Source organism: Camelus dromedarius, chromosome 8, assembly GCF_036321535.1.
Source record: "Camelus dromedarius isolate mCamDro1 chromosome 8, mCamDro1.pat, whole genome shotgun sequence".
NCBI lineage: Eukaryota > Metazoa > Chordata > Mammalia > Artiodactyla > Camelidae > Camelus > Camelus dromedarius.
This window is the reverse complement of record NC_087443.1, coordinates 56,971,450-56,989,605: the sequence shown is the minus strand read 5'-3', so window position 1 is coordinate 56,989,605 and position 18,156 is coordinate 56,971,450. Positions and strand designations below refer to the sequence as shown.

The 18,156-nt window shown below is 34.7% G+C and overlaps 1 protein-coding gene across 4 annotated transcripts in view; it reads left to right on the top strand.

The window, feature by feature from the left end:
- The window catches only part of HPSE2 (heparanase 2 (inactive)), a 620,206-nt gene that overhangs the window by 395,067 nt on the left and 206,983 nt on the right, over positions 1-18,156 (top strand). For all 4 annotated transcript variants that reach the window (XM_064488325.1, XM_031461575.2, XM_010974414.3 and 1 more), the window contains one exon: positions 5,913-6,084. In XM_064488325.1, the coding sequence (XP_064344395.1) occupies positions 5,913-6,084 (172 nt within the window). The remainder of the gene's footprint in view (positions 1-5,912; positions 6,085-18,156) is intronic.

The window sequence follows — 18,156 nt, the reverse complement described above, 5'->3', positions numbered from 1 at the left end:
GTAGATAAGCTCAAAGCAATTAAAACTTTCTTATAAGTGGTTGATGCGAATACTTCCTCCAGGGTTTTTGTCATCTCTGAATTTGGGAGCTTATTCAACTAGGTAAATCTTTTATTGGTATAATGGAAATGATTTGTTGGTGGGGGTGGGTGGATAGAGTTTCTGTTTCTTTCTGTTTACATCTGTCTGTTCCAAATAACTGAGAGTTTGCCACTTTCCATCCTTCCCCCAAATTATGCTAAACAGTTTAGAGGTGGAATTAATTACATTTTTAAATGTTGTTTAGTTACCGTAGCCACATAGCACTTGATTCTCATCTTTTTAAGTGTCTCTTCAGGGCTTAACAAAAACAAAGAATCATTTCTGAGGAGGTGAAAAGGCACAGTCATAGATAAGAAAATAGGTAGGGATATAGATAAGAATCTATAGGGAAATAGCCAAATCTATGAATTTAAAAATTCATTAAAATGAAAAGTATCTGGAATGTTCTTGTGAGCATTTCTATCTAGGTAGAGGTAGATGATTTTTGAGTCTGTAGTCAAGAAGATTAGAGTTGATCTGTTCCCTCCCCGCTTCCTTTTATTTTAAAAACTGCGTTTCTGTTTTTTGATATGACTTAATAGTCTACCCAACTCAACACATCATTTAGGGTTTGAAGAAGATTTATTTTGCTGCTTCTTCTAATTCATTTTACAACTACTGATAGTTTTCTCATCCTAGCATCATATCCCCTAAAATATCTGGTGTATTCTGTTCACAACTATTCTGTATTGGGTATTCAGGCCCTTCCCCCTCAAAAATTATCTGGTCATCCTCCTCGCCTGGACGGGTCTCTCTAATCTTTTATCCATTTTCTTCTTTGTAACCTTATCTTTTTGGACAGATGTAATAGTTTGATCATTATCCAGATTCAGGGAGTCAGTTCTCTTATCACTTGTCCTCTCATCACTCATCCTCTCATGTACCAACATCCTGTTAATAAGTACTTTATCTCTAGAGCAAATCTAGCATTGGAAAAACTAAAATAGACATTTCTTTGATTGTTTCTCCTAGGGTGGCTAAACTTCAAGTGACTAACTTACTTATTTTCCTCCTTTGATATCAGTGAATAATGTGGGCTACAGAGTACAAAAGCAAGGTATACCCAGTGCAAGAGGAGAAGATTCAGAAAATTTAGGATGTCAAAGTTCATGAAAGAATGACTTTCTTGATACAAGATTTTTAACAACTATGTTCTATAGATATAAAATGTTTCCTTAAATGTCATAAATTATAAACTATATTTGATTAATGCTAGATGATGATTGTAATTATTTGCATTCTATTAGTCATTGATGAATCTAAAGTAAGGAATAACTGGGAGAATTTTGAAGATGGGAGTCAAATCTTGGAAATGTAAATTGACTCTAGTCCAATTCTGTTCCAAGGAGATGGTGTTTATTCTTTAGATGGCTATCCTTAACAGAAATTTTCTGAAGATAATGCAGCATCTCTAATTGAACACTACATTATGAATGGCTCCCCAAATTGTTTCCCCAAATAGATCTGCTCACTTCTGTGAACAAATAAAAGTGGTTGTAATTAATTACTGAATCAGTGTCATACATTCATACCTACACTTGACCCATACATTCACCAATTACTCTTTATGATATTAGTTATATGACTCAGTTCCCTGGAACCTGATATCTACTGAGAAATTTCATAAAATCAAATTTCTGACAATTACATAATTTAGTCCCTTAGCGATGATGATTCTGGCAGCCCAGCTTTATTTATTCATTCATTAACTCAATATTTATTAAGTTTTTAGTCTGTTTTTGTGGATAAATGCATGATGTATTTATGTATAGCCATTTATACATTTTCATTGTGTATATTTTGTATATAGAACAGTTCTAGCCTTGTGAAGGCCAACACAGGACTGAGCAACCCTCTTCAAACACATTGCCAATTGTTTATGTGGCTAGATCATAGCCAAGAGCTGTAGAGAACTGTATTTTCATAGAATAGAGTTTGATGATTAAGGAAGAAGAGGGGAAAAGAGGAGGAGAAGGGAAGATGAGAAAACATACAGAGTTTCTTTACCTGGTAACTTTTCTCCTTTCCTTCTCCTTGCCTGCTTCTCACCTTCATCACCTTTATCTCTATTCTTTCTGCACAGACTTCCACCTACATACATACCCTTGTGCTTTTAGTAAATTTATAGACTTGCACAACCACCTCCACAGTTCAATTTTAGAACATTTCCATAACTCCAAAAAGATCCGTCATGCTAGTTTTCAGTCGGTCTCTGTAACCATTCCCAGTCTCAGGGAACATTAATCTGCTTTTTGTCTTTATGGATTCATCTTTTATGGATATTTCATATAACTGGAATCACACAATATGTTGTCTTTTGCATCTAACTTCTTTCATTTAGCATCTTTTTGAGGTGTATCCATGTTGTAGCATGTAAAAGTAAATTCCTTTTGATTGCTGAATAGTATTCCAATGTATGATACGTGTGTGTGTGTGTGTGTGTGTGTGTGTGTGTGTGTGTGTGTGTGTGTGTGTATACCACATTTTGCTTTTCCATTCACCAGATGACAGAAACAATTTGGATTGTTTCTACTTTTTTGGCTATGATAAATAATGCTGCTATAAATATTCACATCAAGTCTTTGTGTAGATATATGCTTTCATTTCTCTTAGGAAGATACCTGGGAGGGGAGTGGAGTTGCTAGTTTGTAAGATAAATTCATGTTTTTTTTTTTTTAACAAACTACCAAACTATTTTCCAAAGTCGCTTTACCAATTAATATTTTCCCCAGCAATGTATGAAGACTACAGTTTTTCTGCATCTTTGGAAATACTTGTTAATGTCTATCTTTTTGATTACAGCCATTTTATTGGGTTTGAAGTAGTATCTTAATATGGTTTTAATTAGCACTTCCCTAATGACAAGTGATATTGAGCATCTTTTCATGTGCTTATCAGCCATTACATCTTCTTTGGTGAAATGTTTCCTCAAATCTTTTGTCCTTTTAATTCGGTTACCATATTATTCAGTAGTAAGAGTTTTAAATATATTCTGGATGCAAGATCTTTACCAAACATATGATTTGCAAATATTTTCTCCCAGTGTATAGCTTATTTTATCGTTTTCTTTATGGCATCTTTTGAGATGTAGAGATTTTGAATTTTGATAAAGTTCAATTTATCAATTTTTTATTTTGTGTATTGTTCTTTGGGTATCATATCTTTGCCTAACCCAAGATCGTGAAGTGTTCTTCCTATATTTTATTCTAAAAGCTTTATAGTTTTTGCTCTTACATTTGGGATAAGATCCATTAGGAGTTAATTTTTGAGTATGACGTGAAGCAAGAATCTAAATTCATCTTATTGCATGTGGCTATCAAGTTGTCCTAGCACTGTTTATTTAAAAGCCCATCTTTTCCCTACTGAATTCTTTTGACACTTTTGTCAAAAATCAGTCGACCATAAATAGGTTTATTTGTGGGCTCAATTCTCTCCCACTGTTCTGAATGTCTGTCCTTGGACTACTGTACTAGGACTACAGTGTCTTGCTCACAGTAGTTTTATAATGAAAATTGGGAAGTGTAAGTCCTTCAACTCTGTTCTTCTTTTCAAAATTATTTTGGCTATTCTAGGTGTTTGCATTTCCATGTAAGCTTTAGGGTCAGCTTATTAATTTCCTCAGTAAAGCCTGATGGAATTTTAATAGAGAGCATGACTCTATAGAACAGTTAGGGAGAATTGCCATCCCAATAATACTGCATCTTCCTATCCATGAACATAGATTATGTCCCCATTTACTTAATTTTTAATTTCTCTCAGCAATGTTCTATAGTTTTCAGTGTACAAGTTTAACACTTATTTTGTTAACTTTAAGTATTTTATTCTTTTTGATATAATTGTGAATGGAATTATTTTCTTAATTTCATTTTTGTATTGTGCATTGCTAGTATTTAGAAATATAATTGATTTTATATATTGATCTTTTATCTTGCTGAATTTGACTTTTAGATCTTATATATTTTTCCCTATGTGTGTGAATTCTTTAGGATTTTCTGTATACAGAATATATTGCCTGAGAATAAAGACAATTTTACTTTTTTCCCCTTCCAATTCAGATGCCTTTTGTTTCTTTTCCTTGCCTGGTTGCGCAAGTTAGAACCTCTAATGCAAATGTTAAATATAAGGGTGAGAGCACACATCTTTGCCTTGTTCCTAATCTTAGGGGAGAAACATTCTGTATTTCAATTAAGTATGCTTTACCCTTCAGCGTTCATTCTTTCACCAGTAAGTATGTAGGTTTTCCTCAGATACTATTTATCAGATTGAGGAATTTCCCTTCTACTCATAGTTTGTTGAGTATGTATCAGGAGTGAGTGTTGAATGTTTGTCAAAGAGTCTGTTTTTTGGGTTTTTTTCATCTATTGAGGTGATAATGTGGTTTTGGTCTTTTAATCTATTAGTATGGTATTTTGCATTAGTTGGCTTTTGATACTAAATCAGCCTTGCATTCCTGGTATAAATCCCACTTAGTTATCGTATTATAATAGTTTTTACATATTGCTGGATTCAATTTGTATTTTGTTGGATATTTTTTAATCTATTTTTATGAGGGGTATTTATCTGTAGTTTTCTTGTGATGTCTATGACTTTGTATCAGGGGAATATTGGCTTTATAAAATAAGTTGGGAATTGTTCACTCTTCCTTCATTTTCTGGAAGATTTTGTGAAAAATCATGTATTATTTCTTCCTTAAATACTTGATAGAATCCATCAGTTAATCCTTATGAGTCTGGGCTTTCTTTGTTGAAACAATTTTAATGACTCATTAAGTGTTTTTGTTATGATAGGCCTCGTCAGATTTTCTATTTCTTTTTGAGTTGGTTTTAGTAATTTGTGTCTTTCTTGAAAATTTTTTTCATTTCACCTAAATTGTGTGAAGTATTGGCATAAAGATATTCATAGTAGTCCCTTATCCTTTTAATCATTGTGAAGTTCTTAGTGGTGTTTCCTCTTTCATTCCTAATTTTGGTAATCTGTGACTTCTCTCTTTTTTTCTTGGTCAGTCTAGCCAAAGGTTATGTCAATTTTGTTGATATTTTCAAAGAACCAATTTTTGCTTTCATTGATTTTCTGACTTTTTGGTACAATGACCATCTTTAGGAAGCTTTCCTTTCTTAATGTTTGTATTAATTTCATAGGCCTGTCATGATAAATTACCACAAGCTTCATGGTATAAAACAACAGAAATTTGTTCCCTCATAGTTCAGGAAGTCTGAAATCAAAGCATTGCCAGGGTTGATTTCTTCTGGAGGCTCTAAGAGAGAATCTATTCCATGCCTCTCTCTAGCTTCTAATAGCTGCCATAAAGCCTTGGCATAGAAGCATCTTTTCCGTCTTTGCCTCCATCAACACATGGCCTTTCTCTCTGTGTGTCTATGTACTTGAATCTCCCTCTTCTTTCTCTATAAAAACACCAGTCATTGGATTTAGAGCACTAAGTCCAATATGACCTCATCTTAAATAATTACATCTTCAAAGACCCTGTTTCCAAATAAGGTCACATTCTGAAGTTCCATCTTGACAAGAATTTTGGGGGACACTATTCAACCCAGTACTTTATATTTATTATAAAGTATGACCTGAAAATCAGTATGGTCTCTCTACTGTTGATTAGGTGATTTTTTTGTGAAGGTTAGTTTGAAAATAAAAACAATGGTAGAATGGTACTTGACTTTTTTTTGTTGGGATGGTTTCTCAAGTTAAGCTACTTTGCATCCTTTTTTTATTTTATTCACATTGCTAAGAAAAAGGCAGAGAGATCTGTGGACAGGAAGGGGTTGACAGAACCTCACCCTTCTCAACTCTGACTTGCATATCTGTTTTTAATCTAGAGCCAAATAACTATCGGACCATGCATGGCCGGGCAGTAAATGGCAGCCAGTTGGGAAAGGATTACATCCAGCTGAAGAGCCTGTTGCAGCCCATCCGGATTTACTCCAGAGCCAGTTTGTATGGCCCCAATATTGGGCGGCCCAGGAAGAACGTCATCGCCCTCCTAGATGGGTAGGTCAGATTATTTAGCAGTTTTTATAACACTGTTCATTAAATGGAATGAATTAATGTATTTGTATTCTTCCTTGTTAATTCTGGTCTTAAGAGGGACAGAGAAATTTTTTCATAGTGACATTTCCCATCGTAAATCAGGGGTTCTCCATCAAACAGTGGAAGAACTTCTTATCTCTCTGGGCCTTTCACAGTCAGCAGAAGTTGGTGGGATTCAGGAGGGATATCACAATCTCCAGAACAGGTTGGAAGGGATGATTTAAATGTGTTTTAAAAAGCACATTAAATATTCCAGCATTGAATAGCATCATTTAATATTTTTAAAAAGGCAAAATATTATCTACTTATTCTTGTGACTTCTTACGGAAAGTAAAGCTTGACAAAATCCTGTCCAGTGGAGCTGGGTTAAAAAATTGAGAAATGCTAAAAATACTTGTACATTAAAGCACAACTTAATAGATAAATTTATTAGTAGGTATTCTAGAGAATTGCTATCAGTGATATATTTAATTTTGACTGAATCTAATAATCATTTTTAAGCATTGGTTGTGGTTGGGGCACTATGTTAAATGCTCTTTGCCCCAGTCCTGCTGGTGGGCCAGTCCCAGATTAAATAAGTGGAACATCTATGCAGGTTGGGTCCATTTATGCAGGGTTGAAGGGAATGTCTGAGGGAATAGCATGAGGAAGGATGAAGATATATATTGAATCCAAGGCACAAAATGGAGATACAACTAGAGCAGGAAGGGTGGGAACAAGGAAGATGTGATAGTCAGGAATTCATCTAGCACATAGAGAATGCACTAAAGCACACCTTTTATGCAGCATCTTATCATATTTTGGGATGAGTATGGTTATTCCTATACTTTCAAAGACAAGTAAGATGTTTTCCAGTGAAGTATATAGCCCGAGTGAGGTTAGATCAATGCCATACGAGTATAAACAGATATATTCTAGGAAAAAGAAACCTCTGACCAACCTCCTAGATGGCCCTTGTGACTTACTGGCTCTTTTAACACTCTCTCTTTCCTTTTTTAGCTTAGTCTTGAGCTAATATAGCATAAATTATTGAAGGTTTAGGAAGGTGGAATGACTTACATTGTAACAACATTAACAACTTGAAATTTAATTTTAGGCATTTTCCTCTTTACAAAGAATCTCCAAGCCCCACTTTAACTCCTATCCTTTTCCCACCCTTCTTTTTTCTGTCCTCTCTCAGTGGGAGCATCCCTTTTTTCCTGCAGAACAATTTTCTGACCTTGACCCTTACCCACAAATGTAGCTCTGGGCTTCCCTTTGCATACATTTCCTGAACTTCAAAATTACTGTTGGCAGGGTGGGGTGGGGGGTGGTGGTGGCGGAAAGGTTGGTTTTATTTTACATGTTACAATTAGGAAATAAGAATCACATGTGTAGGAGGGAGGGTATAGCTCAGTAGTAGAGTGCATGCCTAGTACCTCCATTAAATAAATAAATAAATAAACCTAATTACCTCCCCCCACAAAACAAGACGAAACAATTACATGTGTAGAACATTTTCATAGTTCATAATACATAATCAAGCAAAGCCAATAACTATCACTTAAGTCCATGTAGTTATTCTTTTAGATTATACCTTTCCTTTAATGATTTGGTTAATGTATTTTCATGGGACTGACAAATGTCTTCTTAGTAGCATGACCTTATATCAATCATACATTCATTCTGTAAATATTTCTTGAGTAGTTGCTATATTTCAGGTACTATGTTAGGAACCGAGAATATAGTAATAAACAAAAATAGAACTGTCTCTGCCTTCATGGAGTATATAATATGGTAGGGGAGACACAGACATTAATCAACTTATCTTAAAATTAACACAATACCAAGAAGAGGTATATGGTGTTGTGAATGACTATAAGGGCTGGGATTTGACTAAGTTAGGATGTCATGGAAGTGTTCCCTAAAGAAAAACATAAGAGGGTCAAGCACATGCAAAGATGATCAGTATTGCTGATCATCAGAGAAATGCAACTCAAAACCATAATGAGATATCACCTCACACCTGTCAGAATGGTTATCATCAAAAGACCACAAATAACAAATATTGGTGAGGATGTAGAGAAAAAAGAACCTTAGTAGACTGGTGGTGGGAATGTAAATTAATGCAGCCACTTTGGAAAACAGTATAGAAGTTCCTTGGGAGGAGGGTATAGCTCAGTGGTAGAGTGCCTGCCTAGCATGCATGAGGTCCTGGCTTTAATCCCCAGTACCTCCACTAAAAGTAAATTAAAAAAAAACAAAACCCTAATTTACCCCCCCCCCAAAAAGAAGTTCCTCAAAAAACCAAAAATAAAACTACCATCCCACTCATGGGCATATATCCAAAGAAAATGAAAAGACTAATTCGAAAAGATACATGCACCCCAGTATTCATAGCAACATTCTTTTTTTTACATTATCTTTCTTTTTTAGTTGGAGTATAGTTGGTTTACAATGTTGTGTTAATTTCTGGTGCACAGCATAGTGATTCAGTTATACATATATCTATTCCTTTTCATATTCTTTTTCATTATAGTCTATTACAGTGTATTGAATATAATTCCCTGTGCTATACAGTAGGACCTTATTGTTTATCTATTTTATATATAGTAGTTAGTATCTACAAACTCCCAGTTTATCCTCCTTCCTTCCCCGCCCCCCACTGTAACCATAAGTTTGTTTTCTATGTCTGTGAGTCTGTTTTTGTTTTATAAATAAGTTCATTTGTCTCATTATTTTAAGATTATACACTATATATATGTATATATATAAAATATATATTCATTAATCTGTTGATGGACATTTAGCATAGCAGCATTATTTATGATAGCCAAGATATGGAAGCAACCTAAGTGTCTATCAACAGGTGAATGGATAAAGATGTGGAGTTGAACATTAATCATCCATTAAAAAGAATGAAATTTTGCCATTTGCAACAACATGGGTAGAACTGGAGGGTATTATGCTTAGGAAAATAAACCAGACAGAGAGAGACAAATACTGTATGTTATTACTTATATGCTGAATCTAAAAAATAAACACACAAATAAATAGAACAAAACAGAAACAGACTCACAGATATAGAGGACAAATAGTGGTTACCAATGGGGAGAAGGAAGTAGGGGAGAGGCAAGACAGAAGTCTGAGATTAACAGGTACAAACTACTAAGTATAAAATAAATAAGCTAAACAAAACAAGGATATATTGTATATCACAGGGCCCATAGTCAATAATAAATTTAAATGGAGTATAATCTATAAAAATATTGAATCACTGTTTTACACCTGAAACTAATATATTAAATTACCTATACTTCAATTTTAAAAAGATTCATTAAAAATAAATAAGTAAATAAAGTATAATTTAAACGATGAGCAGGTGTCAACTAGACAAAATGAGAAGTGAACAGGAACAGTGTTCTTCTAAGAAATAAAATGTGCAAAGGCCCTTAGAATGAAAAGAGGGCCAGGTTGGCTAAAGAAATGTATAGCTGGAGAAATAATTTGGAGTCATATTATATAGGTGCTTACAGGTATAGTGAAGGGCTTAGAATTTCTTCTAAGTGTAGTGGGAAAGACATTGAATGTTTTTAAGCTTGGGAGAGAAATAATTTGACTTGTTATACAAAAAGTATGCTATGTCTGCTCTGTGGAAAATGGATTGGGAGAAGAGGCAGGGAAGTCAGTGAGAAGGCTGCTGTACTTGTACAAAGGATGACTAGGGTTGTGGCAGTGGAATAAACTGTTTGAGGTAGAAATCATAGGACTTAATATATTGGGTAAATCTGTGGTGATGTGACACAGAGATGCGTAAATAACTGGGTGGATGGAATTGTCATTTACAAAGAAGGGAACACCGGGGAAATAACTGGTTCTGGGGAAAAAAATCATGACTTTAGTTTTCGTGTTATGTTTATTCTGCTTGAGTTTAAGAGGAGATGTCAAGTATACCATTAAGTATGAGTCATGGGTTCAAGGTCTCTGGTAGAGATATTAATTTTGGTGGTCATTAGCAGGCAAATGGGATATAAGGCCAAACATGGAGGAGATCAGTTAGAACATGGAAAGAGAAGAAACAGAGGCTTAGGAGAGAGCCCAGAGGAACTCTCACATTTAGAAATGTGAGAAAAGACTGATGGCTACAGAGGTAAGAGGAAAGGGAGGTAAGAGGAAAGGTATAGAGACCAAGAACAGAGAGAATGCTGCTAAGAGACCAGAAGGTCAAGTAACAGGAAGACAGAAAAGTACCATTGAATTTGGCGACACGCAGGTTGTTGGTGACCTTAAGAAATACAATTCAGGGGAGTGATGGGAGCAGAAGTCAGATCACAATAGTTTGAAGAGTGAATGAGGAGGTGAGAAATCAGAAACAATAAAGTGAAGAACAACTCTTAGGAGAATTTTTACTATCAAGGAGAGTAGAAAATTGAAGGGAGATGTGGGGTCAAGGAAGGTGATGTCATTTTCCCCCTTTAATTTAATGTGGGAGACAGCAGAACAGGTTTATATGTTGATGAGACTTATCCAGGAGAAGAACTAGATGATACAGGAGATGAAGGATATAACCAAAGTGAGAAGTCCTTTAAGGCTAGATGAAGTGGAATCCAGAGGAATTGGTCTTCATTAAATGGAGGGACAATTCCACCAGTGTAACAGAAAGTAAGAAACAAATATTTTTCTGTCAGAGGTTAAAAGATCATACTGAGGAGACACTTCTACCCAGAACATAAGGTGTAGTTAGGGCATCCCAGGTTTTGTACGTGGTGAGTACATAGTTGCTGGTTTGTTATGAATAAGTCAAGAACTTGGACACAATAGTAAGATACAGGCAAAAGAAATGAGCATGTGACTGAGTGGCATGGTGGCAAGTGGTGGGGTCCACTTCCTCATACATCCAAAAACTAATAGGATTCAAGAGGCTGGAGAAAATAACATAAGGCAAGGAAAGGTACTGATGAACATTTTTTTCTTAATGTGCCAGAAAAAAAATAGATTTGTCTTTCTTAATGTATATGTACTAAATGCACTGTGAAATATAACTTGAAACACATAAACATTCCCAGCGACTCAACCACCACTAACAAAAATGTCAGCGCTCTAAATAATCATCTCTGTAGTTTTTCCAATCCTCCTGGTTATACATATATAATTTTACATGGTTATAATCATTGTATATGCATCATTTTGATTTCTGCATTTTTTGCTCATTGCTCTTATGTTGTGTTTTCCTTATTTCTACATAGTTCTCATATTTGTCATTCTTAATAGCAATAAAATATTCTATTGCATTAGTGTACCAAAGTCTGCCTGAGCATTTCCCCACTGTTGGGCATTTGGACTGTTTCCAGTTTTTGTCTGTAAAATATAGCACAGCTATAAACATCTTTATACAAATAGGTTTTTTATTTCTTTTGAATTACATCCTTGGGCTATATTCCAAAAAGTTAGGTTTCTGGGTCAAAGTATATGATAATTTTTATGGCTCTTGTATTTGTTGCCAAATTTCTTTTCAGAACAGTTTCAAGGGTTGCAGGGCAGCAATGTATTATTGTGTATCTTCTTCCCCGATATCCCACAGCAATGAGTATTATTTTTATTAATGTACTATATTTTAATTAATGCAAGATTGATTGTGATTCATGAGTGTTTATATCTGAATCCTGTTAACTGTGAAAAGAACCAAACATTTTCCAAATCCTTATACTGTCTCCTTTATCTCATATTTGGTTAATGATACAATAAGCATTTTGCCTGAGTCACAGACCAGGAGGCCATTTTAGATTCATTCCTCTCCTTTGTTCACAAACTCCATTAGTTAGTTACTAAATTCTGTTATTTCTGACCTCTTATTATCACTCATATCCCATCTTCCTTTCATTTTTGTTTTAAACCTTATCGTTTTTCCTCCTAAACGATTTCTCTGTATCTAGTCTTAGACTCTAATTTCTCCATATAGATTTCTGAGTAGTTTTTTAAAAATGCAACATGTGGTCAAGTTATTCTTGCTGGAAATCTAACCCTTTCACCTGCACCTCAGGTTTTTAGGGTCCAGTGCCTGACTGCTTTTCAGCTAGTCAGCAGCTACAATCCCTTGTACAACTTGCCCTTAGTACATCAGAGTATATGTCCATTTTAGAAGATGCCATATATTTTTTAACCTTTGTGACTTTTTATTTTGTGTCCTTTTTTTGGAATACTACCCTCTCCCCTCATTTTCCTTGTTTCCAGTAGATCATCTCTGACATCTTCTGGCAGGATTTCTTATCACCTTCTCTGACCTTATATAGTACTTCGCTTGTTTTTCTGCTTTAGCACTTAACAAATTGATAACTTATTCACTTACATATCTACCTCCCCTAATAGACTGCAGACAAGGATCAGGACCGAGTCTATGTTCTATTGATCCTGGAGCCTTCAGAATCTAGGAGTACTGTAGATGTGTTATAAATGCTTATTGAATGAATACTATCTTATTCAACAATTGGCTGTAAATTCATCTGACCTGAAATGGTATGCATAAATGTGATTGTGAAGCAATGTAAATCATTGTATAAATAGTGATTTAAAATAAATTATTGTGATTTATATAAATCAAAACGAGTAGCTTTAGTTTTATGGAGCCAAACTAATTTTCAAGCTTAAAAAAGCTTAAAACTACTTAGGTAGTTACAGAATTAAACAGAACTATCTTTCCAGTTAGGATATGAACTAACAGAGATAGAATCTTCATTTTTGAATCTTCAGGGACTAGCCTATTGCCGGGAATATGGGAAGTAGTTAATAAAATGCTTGTTTTATTACTTTCATTTCCTCGTTCAGGAACTGACTATTCCCAGTCATTGATTTTTATCTAAAGGCATGAAGAACTGTTCTTTAGGGTTTTATCAGTTCCCTGTTTTTCTTCTGTAAACTTTTATGCATTATCTATGTAATGACAATTTTATCTTAACCTATTGCTTTTCTTATTACTTTGAAGCCTGTTTTTATTGTTTCAGAAGCTAATTTTCATTGTAATTGTCCTTATCTACTTTATTGTTACTAGTCTTTTCTATTTCTTTCCTTACACAGTTAGGATAAAGTTACTATTTCATTTTCATCTAGCCTTTTAAAAATGTTTTAATGTCAGTCTCTTTTAACTTATTTGTAGTTTATTGCTATTTCTACTGTAAAGTAAGGACCTAATCTATTTTTGGGTGATGTGGCAGTGTCAAGAAGAGCAGGTATTCATTGAAAGCATCTTTACTGAGGCTTTTAAACCATAGTGAGATGAGCACCAAATTCTCTCTCAATAAATATGTATTGAACACCTATTTTGTGTTTGATACTAGCTTAAGTGTATATACTGATGTATATAGGAGGTATACATTGATGAATAAAGCCAAAGTAATTCTTACCCTTTTGGAGCTTAGCAAGAGAGAGCCACAGTAAATTTTTAAAAAATTATTATAAATTGTGTGCAATTTTGTGAGGAAATGATCAGGATGCCTGGAGTTGGGGGGATCTGTTTGGACAAGAAGATCGGAGAAGACTTATCTGAGGAACAATTTATTTTAGCTAAGGACAAAAGAATGAGAAGGAGCCAATTGCTCAAAGGGTGAAGTGAAAAAACTTCTAGACAGAGATTCTAGGTCATGTTTGTCAATGTCCTGAATCAGAAACAAGGTTAAGATATTTGGCGAATAGAAGGATAGGCAGTGTAGTGAGCAAAATGAGAATGGTATCAGATGAGAACACATAGACAGGAAAGGACCGTATCATTACTGGACCATGTATACTATGGTAAAGAAGTGTGTGTATTTTATTCTATGAGCAATGGAAAGCCATTACAGGATTTTTTAAATAGGGAGCAGCAATATGTACCAGAGTCTACTCCATATTGTGTGCCAAATAGATCTCAAGGTGCAAAAGTAAGGAATCCAAAGAGCTCAGAAAAGAGGCTTTTTGATTACGAGGTGTGCTGAATTGGGTTAAGGTAATGGCAGAGGATATGGAGAGAAATTAGAGTAGACATGATTTGTTGATGGATATTTCAGCAAGGTGAGGGTGAGAGACAGGAAGAATTAATAAAGGATGACTTCCACCTTTTAAACAGTTAGCATCTCTCTTTCAAGAGCCATCCACGTATAGAAAAGGGAAGTTTTCAAAAGGAAGTTACACCAAAATCAACACATATTCATACTCAGGAAATAGTATCTCTGGAGGGGATACTGTAGCCCAAAGTCTGTCTGTGCCCTCCCTTCTCTAAGTGACCTGTGTTGGTCAACAAGCTCTGCCCACAAAGTAGAGATCCCAGGAAAAGGAGAGACTTATCTAAAAAGCTCATGTATTCAACAGTTGAGAACTACCTAGAAAAATCTATTTAGTCCCCAATTTTTAAATATGTATAGATAGCCAGAGATCACAAGACATAAGAAGGAAACCAGTAATATTAAAGACAAATAAATTTTAAAATTGACCCAAGAATTATAATTCAGGATCAGAACTTGCAAAATAAAATGCTGTAATTAGTATCCTTATAAAGATACAGTAAAATATTGTACTCATACAGTAAAAACACATTTCTGTGAGAAAAAGTTACAATTAGAATAAAAAGATATTTTTTGAAACTAAACATATAATTGCTGAAATTAAGTCTGATAAATGTTAGGCAATGATCTCTTAGATGCAACACTAAAAGCGTAAGTGATAAAAGAAAACTGCTTTATTGGACCTCACCAAAATTAAGAACTGTGCATCAAATGACATCATCAAGAATGTGAACAAAGCAGGAAGGGATAGCTCAGTGGTAGCATGCGTGCTTAGCATGCAAGTCCTGGGTTCAATCCCTGGTACTTCCATTAAAATAAAAACAATCCCCAATTACCTCCCCCCACAAAAAATTTTAAAAATAAAAAATAAAAAAGAATGTGAACAGAACACAGAATAGGAGAAAATATTTGCAAATCATATAACTGATAAGGGATTTATATCTAGAATATATGTAGAAAAAAAATCTTACAACTCAACAATAATATGACAACCTGTTTAAAGATGAGCAGAAGGTATCTGAATAGACATTTCTCCAAAGAAGATATACAAATGACTGATAAGTACATGAAGAGATGTTCAAATCATTAGTCCTTAGGAATATGCAAATCAAAATCACAGTGCAATACCACTTCACATCCACTAGTATGGCTACAGTCAAAAAGACATACAAAAACAAATATTGGAGAGAATGTGGGAATATAATATGTGAGTGGGAATGTAATATGGTGCAACTACTTTGGAAAACAGCCTGGTAATTACTCAAAAAGTTGTTACCATGTGACAGCTTCTAGGTATATACCCAAGAGAAATGAAAACATATGTCCATGCAAAAACTTGTACACAATTATTTATAATGACATCACTCATAACAGCCAAAAAGTAGAAACAATCCAAATGTCCATCAACTGATGAATGGATAAATAAAATGTGGTATATCCATACAATGGAATATTACTTGAAAATAAAAAGAAATGAAGTACCAATTCATGTCACACCATGGATGAACCTTGAAAACATTATGCTAACTGAAAAAAGCCAGTCACAAAAGAGCAAACATTGTATGATTTTCTTTTTATGAAATATAGGCAAATGTATAGAAACAAAAAGTAGATTGGGTTGCCTAGACTGGTGGAGATTGTAAGAAATGGAATGTGACTGCTCATGGGTATAAGGTTTCTTTTTGAAATTAAATATATCTAGAATTAGATTATGTTGATGGTTGCACAACTTTGTAAATATAATAAAAACTATTGAATGGTACACTTAAATGGGTGGATTATATGGTATTAAATTTTACCTCCAAAAAGCTGTTAAAGGAAAGAGTCCAATAAAAAGCTGGAAGATAAAATCAAGGAAATCTCTTGGAAATCAAGAAAAGCTCTACACAGAGCTTTAGACAGAGACAAAAAAACTGAGATGAAATCTTACTGATACAAAGGATCAGTTCAGGATCCCCAATAGCTGTCTCATAGGAGATCCAGATCCAGAAGCAAGGAAGAAAATTATGTTTACAGAAAAGAATGAAAACTTGTCAACCTTTACAGTGTACAAGTAAGGAGACACTTGACAGAAAATAGGTTGTAGAAATGAAAAGAAGAAATATGACTTAGAAAAGTTTATATCCTCATATAATATGTATGGAGTTAGAAAATACTGTCTAGTCTAAGCCGTTGAAGTAATAAATTGAGATGTTGAGAAGAGGAGCCCCTTATACCATGCATATGGAGTTAACCCTTGGTTAGAATGACTTATGGAGGCATTTCCTTAAAAGTATTTTGGAAAATATCAGTTCTGCAGGATATTAACATTATGTGGTTAGGGGAAAAATAAAAGTTTCCATTTTCAAGTAAGTTTGAGAAATACTGGGATAACAAATGTACTAAGACACTTCTCAGCATCTTTATTACATTAGTTTACATTCTGAGTCTTCAAGAAGGGGATTTAGCACACAATTTTCCTTTTTTTTTAACTTTTTTTAAATTGAAGTATAGTCAGTTTACAATGTTGTGTCAGTTTCTGGTGTACAGCACAATGCTTCAGTCATACATGAATATACATATATTCATTCATATTTTTTCACCATAAGCTACAAGATATTAAATATAGTTCCCTGTGCTATACGGTATAAACTTGTTCTGTATTTTATATATACCAGTCAGTATTTGCAAATCTTGAACTCCCAATTTATCCCTTCTGACCCCCTTCCCCCTCTGGTAACCATAAGTTTGTCTTCTATGTCTGTGAGTCTGTTTCTGTTTTATAAATAAGTTCATTTGTCTTTTTCTTTTTACATTCCACATGAGTGATATCATATGGTATTTTTCTTTCTTTCTGGCTTACTTCACTTAGAATGACATCCTCCAGGGCCATCCATGTTGCTGCAAATGGCATTATTTTATTATTTTTTATGGCTGAGTAGTATTCCATTGTATACATATACCACAACTTCTTTATCCAGTCATCTGTCAATGGACACTTAGGTTGTTTCCATGTCTTGGCTATTGTAAATTGTGCTGCTATGAACATTGGGGTGCAGGTGTCTTAGCACACAGTTTTAAAAATTTGACAAGTCTTACTTTCAGAGACTGTCTTGAGGAACTGGTGTTCCTCTAACATGTTTGGACCACACTGACTTGGAATATGAGCCCTGCTCTAGATGAGGGATGGCCATAGAGCAGACATTAACAAAAGGATTACAATTTGGAGAACTCAGAACCTGGACCACTTTAGTAGCCCCACTGCTGGTCTATTTGCTTCCATTCTTGTCCTCTCCAATTTATTCGCCACTCAGTTGCCAGAAAATCTTTTACAAACATAATTCACATGATGTCAGTCACTTGCTAAAGACTGTTTAGTGACCTTGCATTGTTCTGACAATAAAATTTAATCTTCTTACCACACCTGACAAGGCTCTACAATGAACAATCTACAATCTGGCTGCTGCCCGACTCTTCATTCTTTTTTTTTTTTTTTCCCCGACTCTTCATTCTTATCTTCTCCAGATTTCCCCTTTTCTTACTTCACTCAGGCCTCACTAGCCTGATATGTTCTAAGTTTCTCTTTTTGTGGAGGTAAAGGGGAGGTGGTTACACATATGTTCTTCTTTCTACCGAGAGTATTCTCTCAGCTTGCCACATGGCTGGTTTCTCCTCATCCATCAGAGTCCTTTCTTGAAAAGCCTAGCTAAGTGATTCTGTTAGCCTAGCAACACATTCTGTTAGTTCTCTTTGCGGCATTTATCACAATTTATAACTGCACATTTATTGTTTATTTATTGGCTATAGATTATAAACTCCATAAGAGCAGGAAGTATGTCTTTTTTATTTACTAATGTATATGCAGGGCTGGCAAACAGCCTAGTACATAGTGGGTGCTCAGATTTGTTGAATGCAGAATGAAAGTTATCCTAAAATTCTACAGAGTTACTAGTGGAATATTCTAACCTGAACCTGTGTTAGAACAGAAAGTGAGACAGGGCCTTTAGCTCCATGGTGGCCCAGAGAGCTATGGAAAGCATTCTAA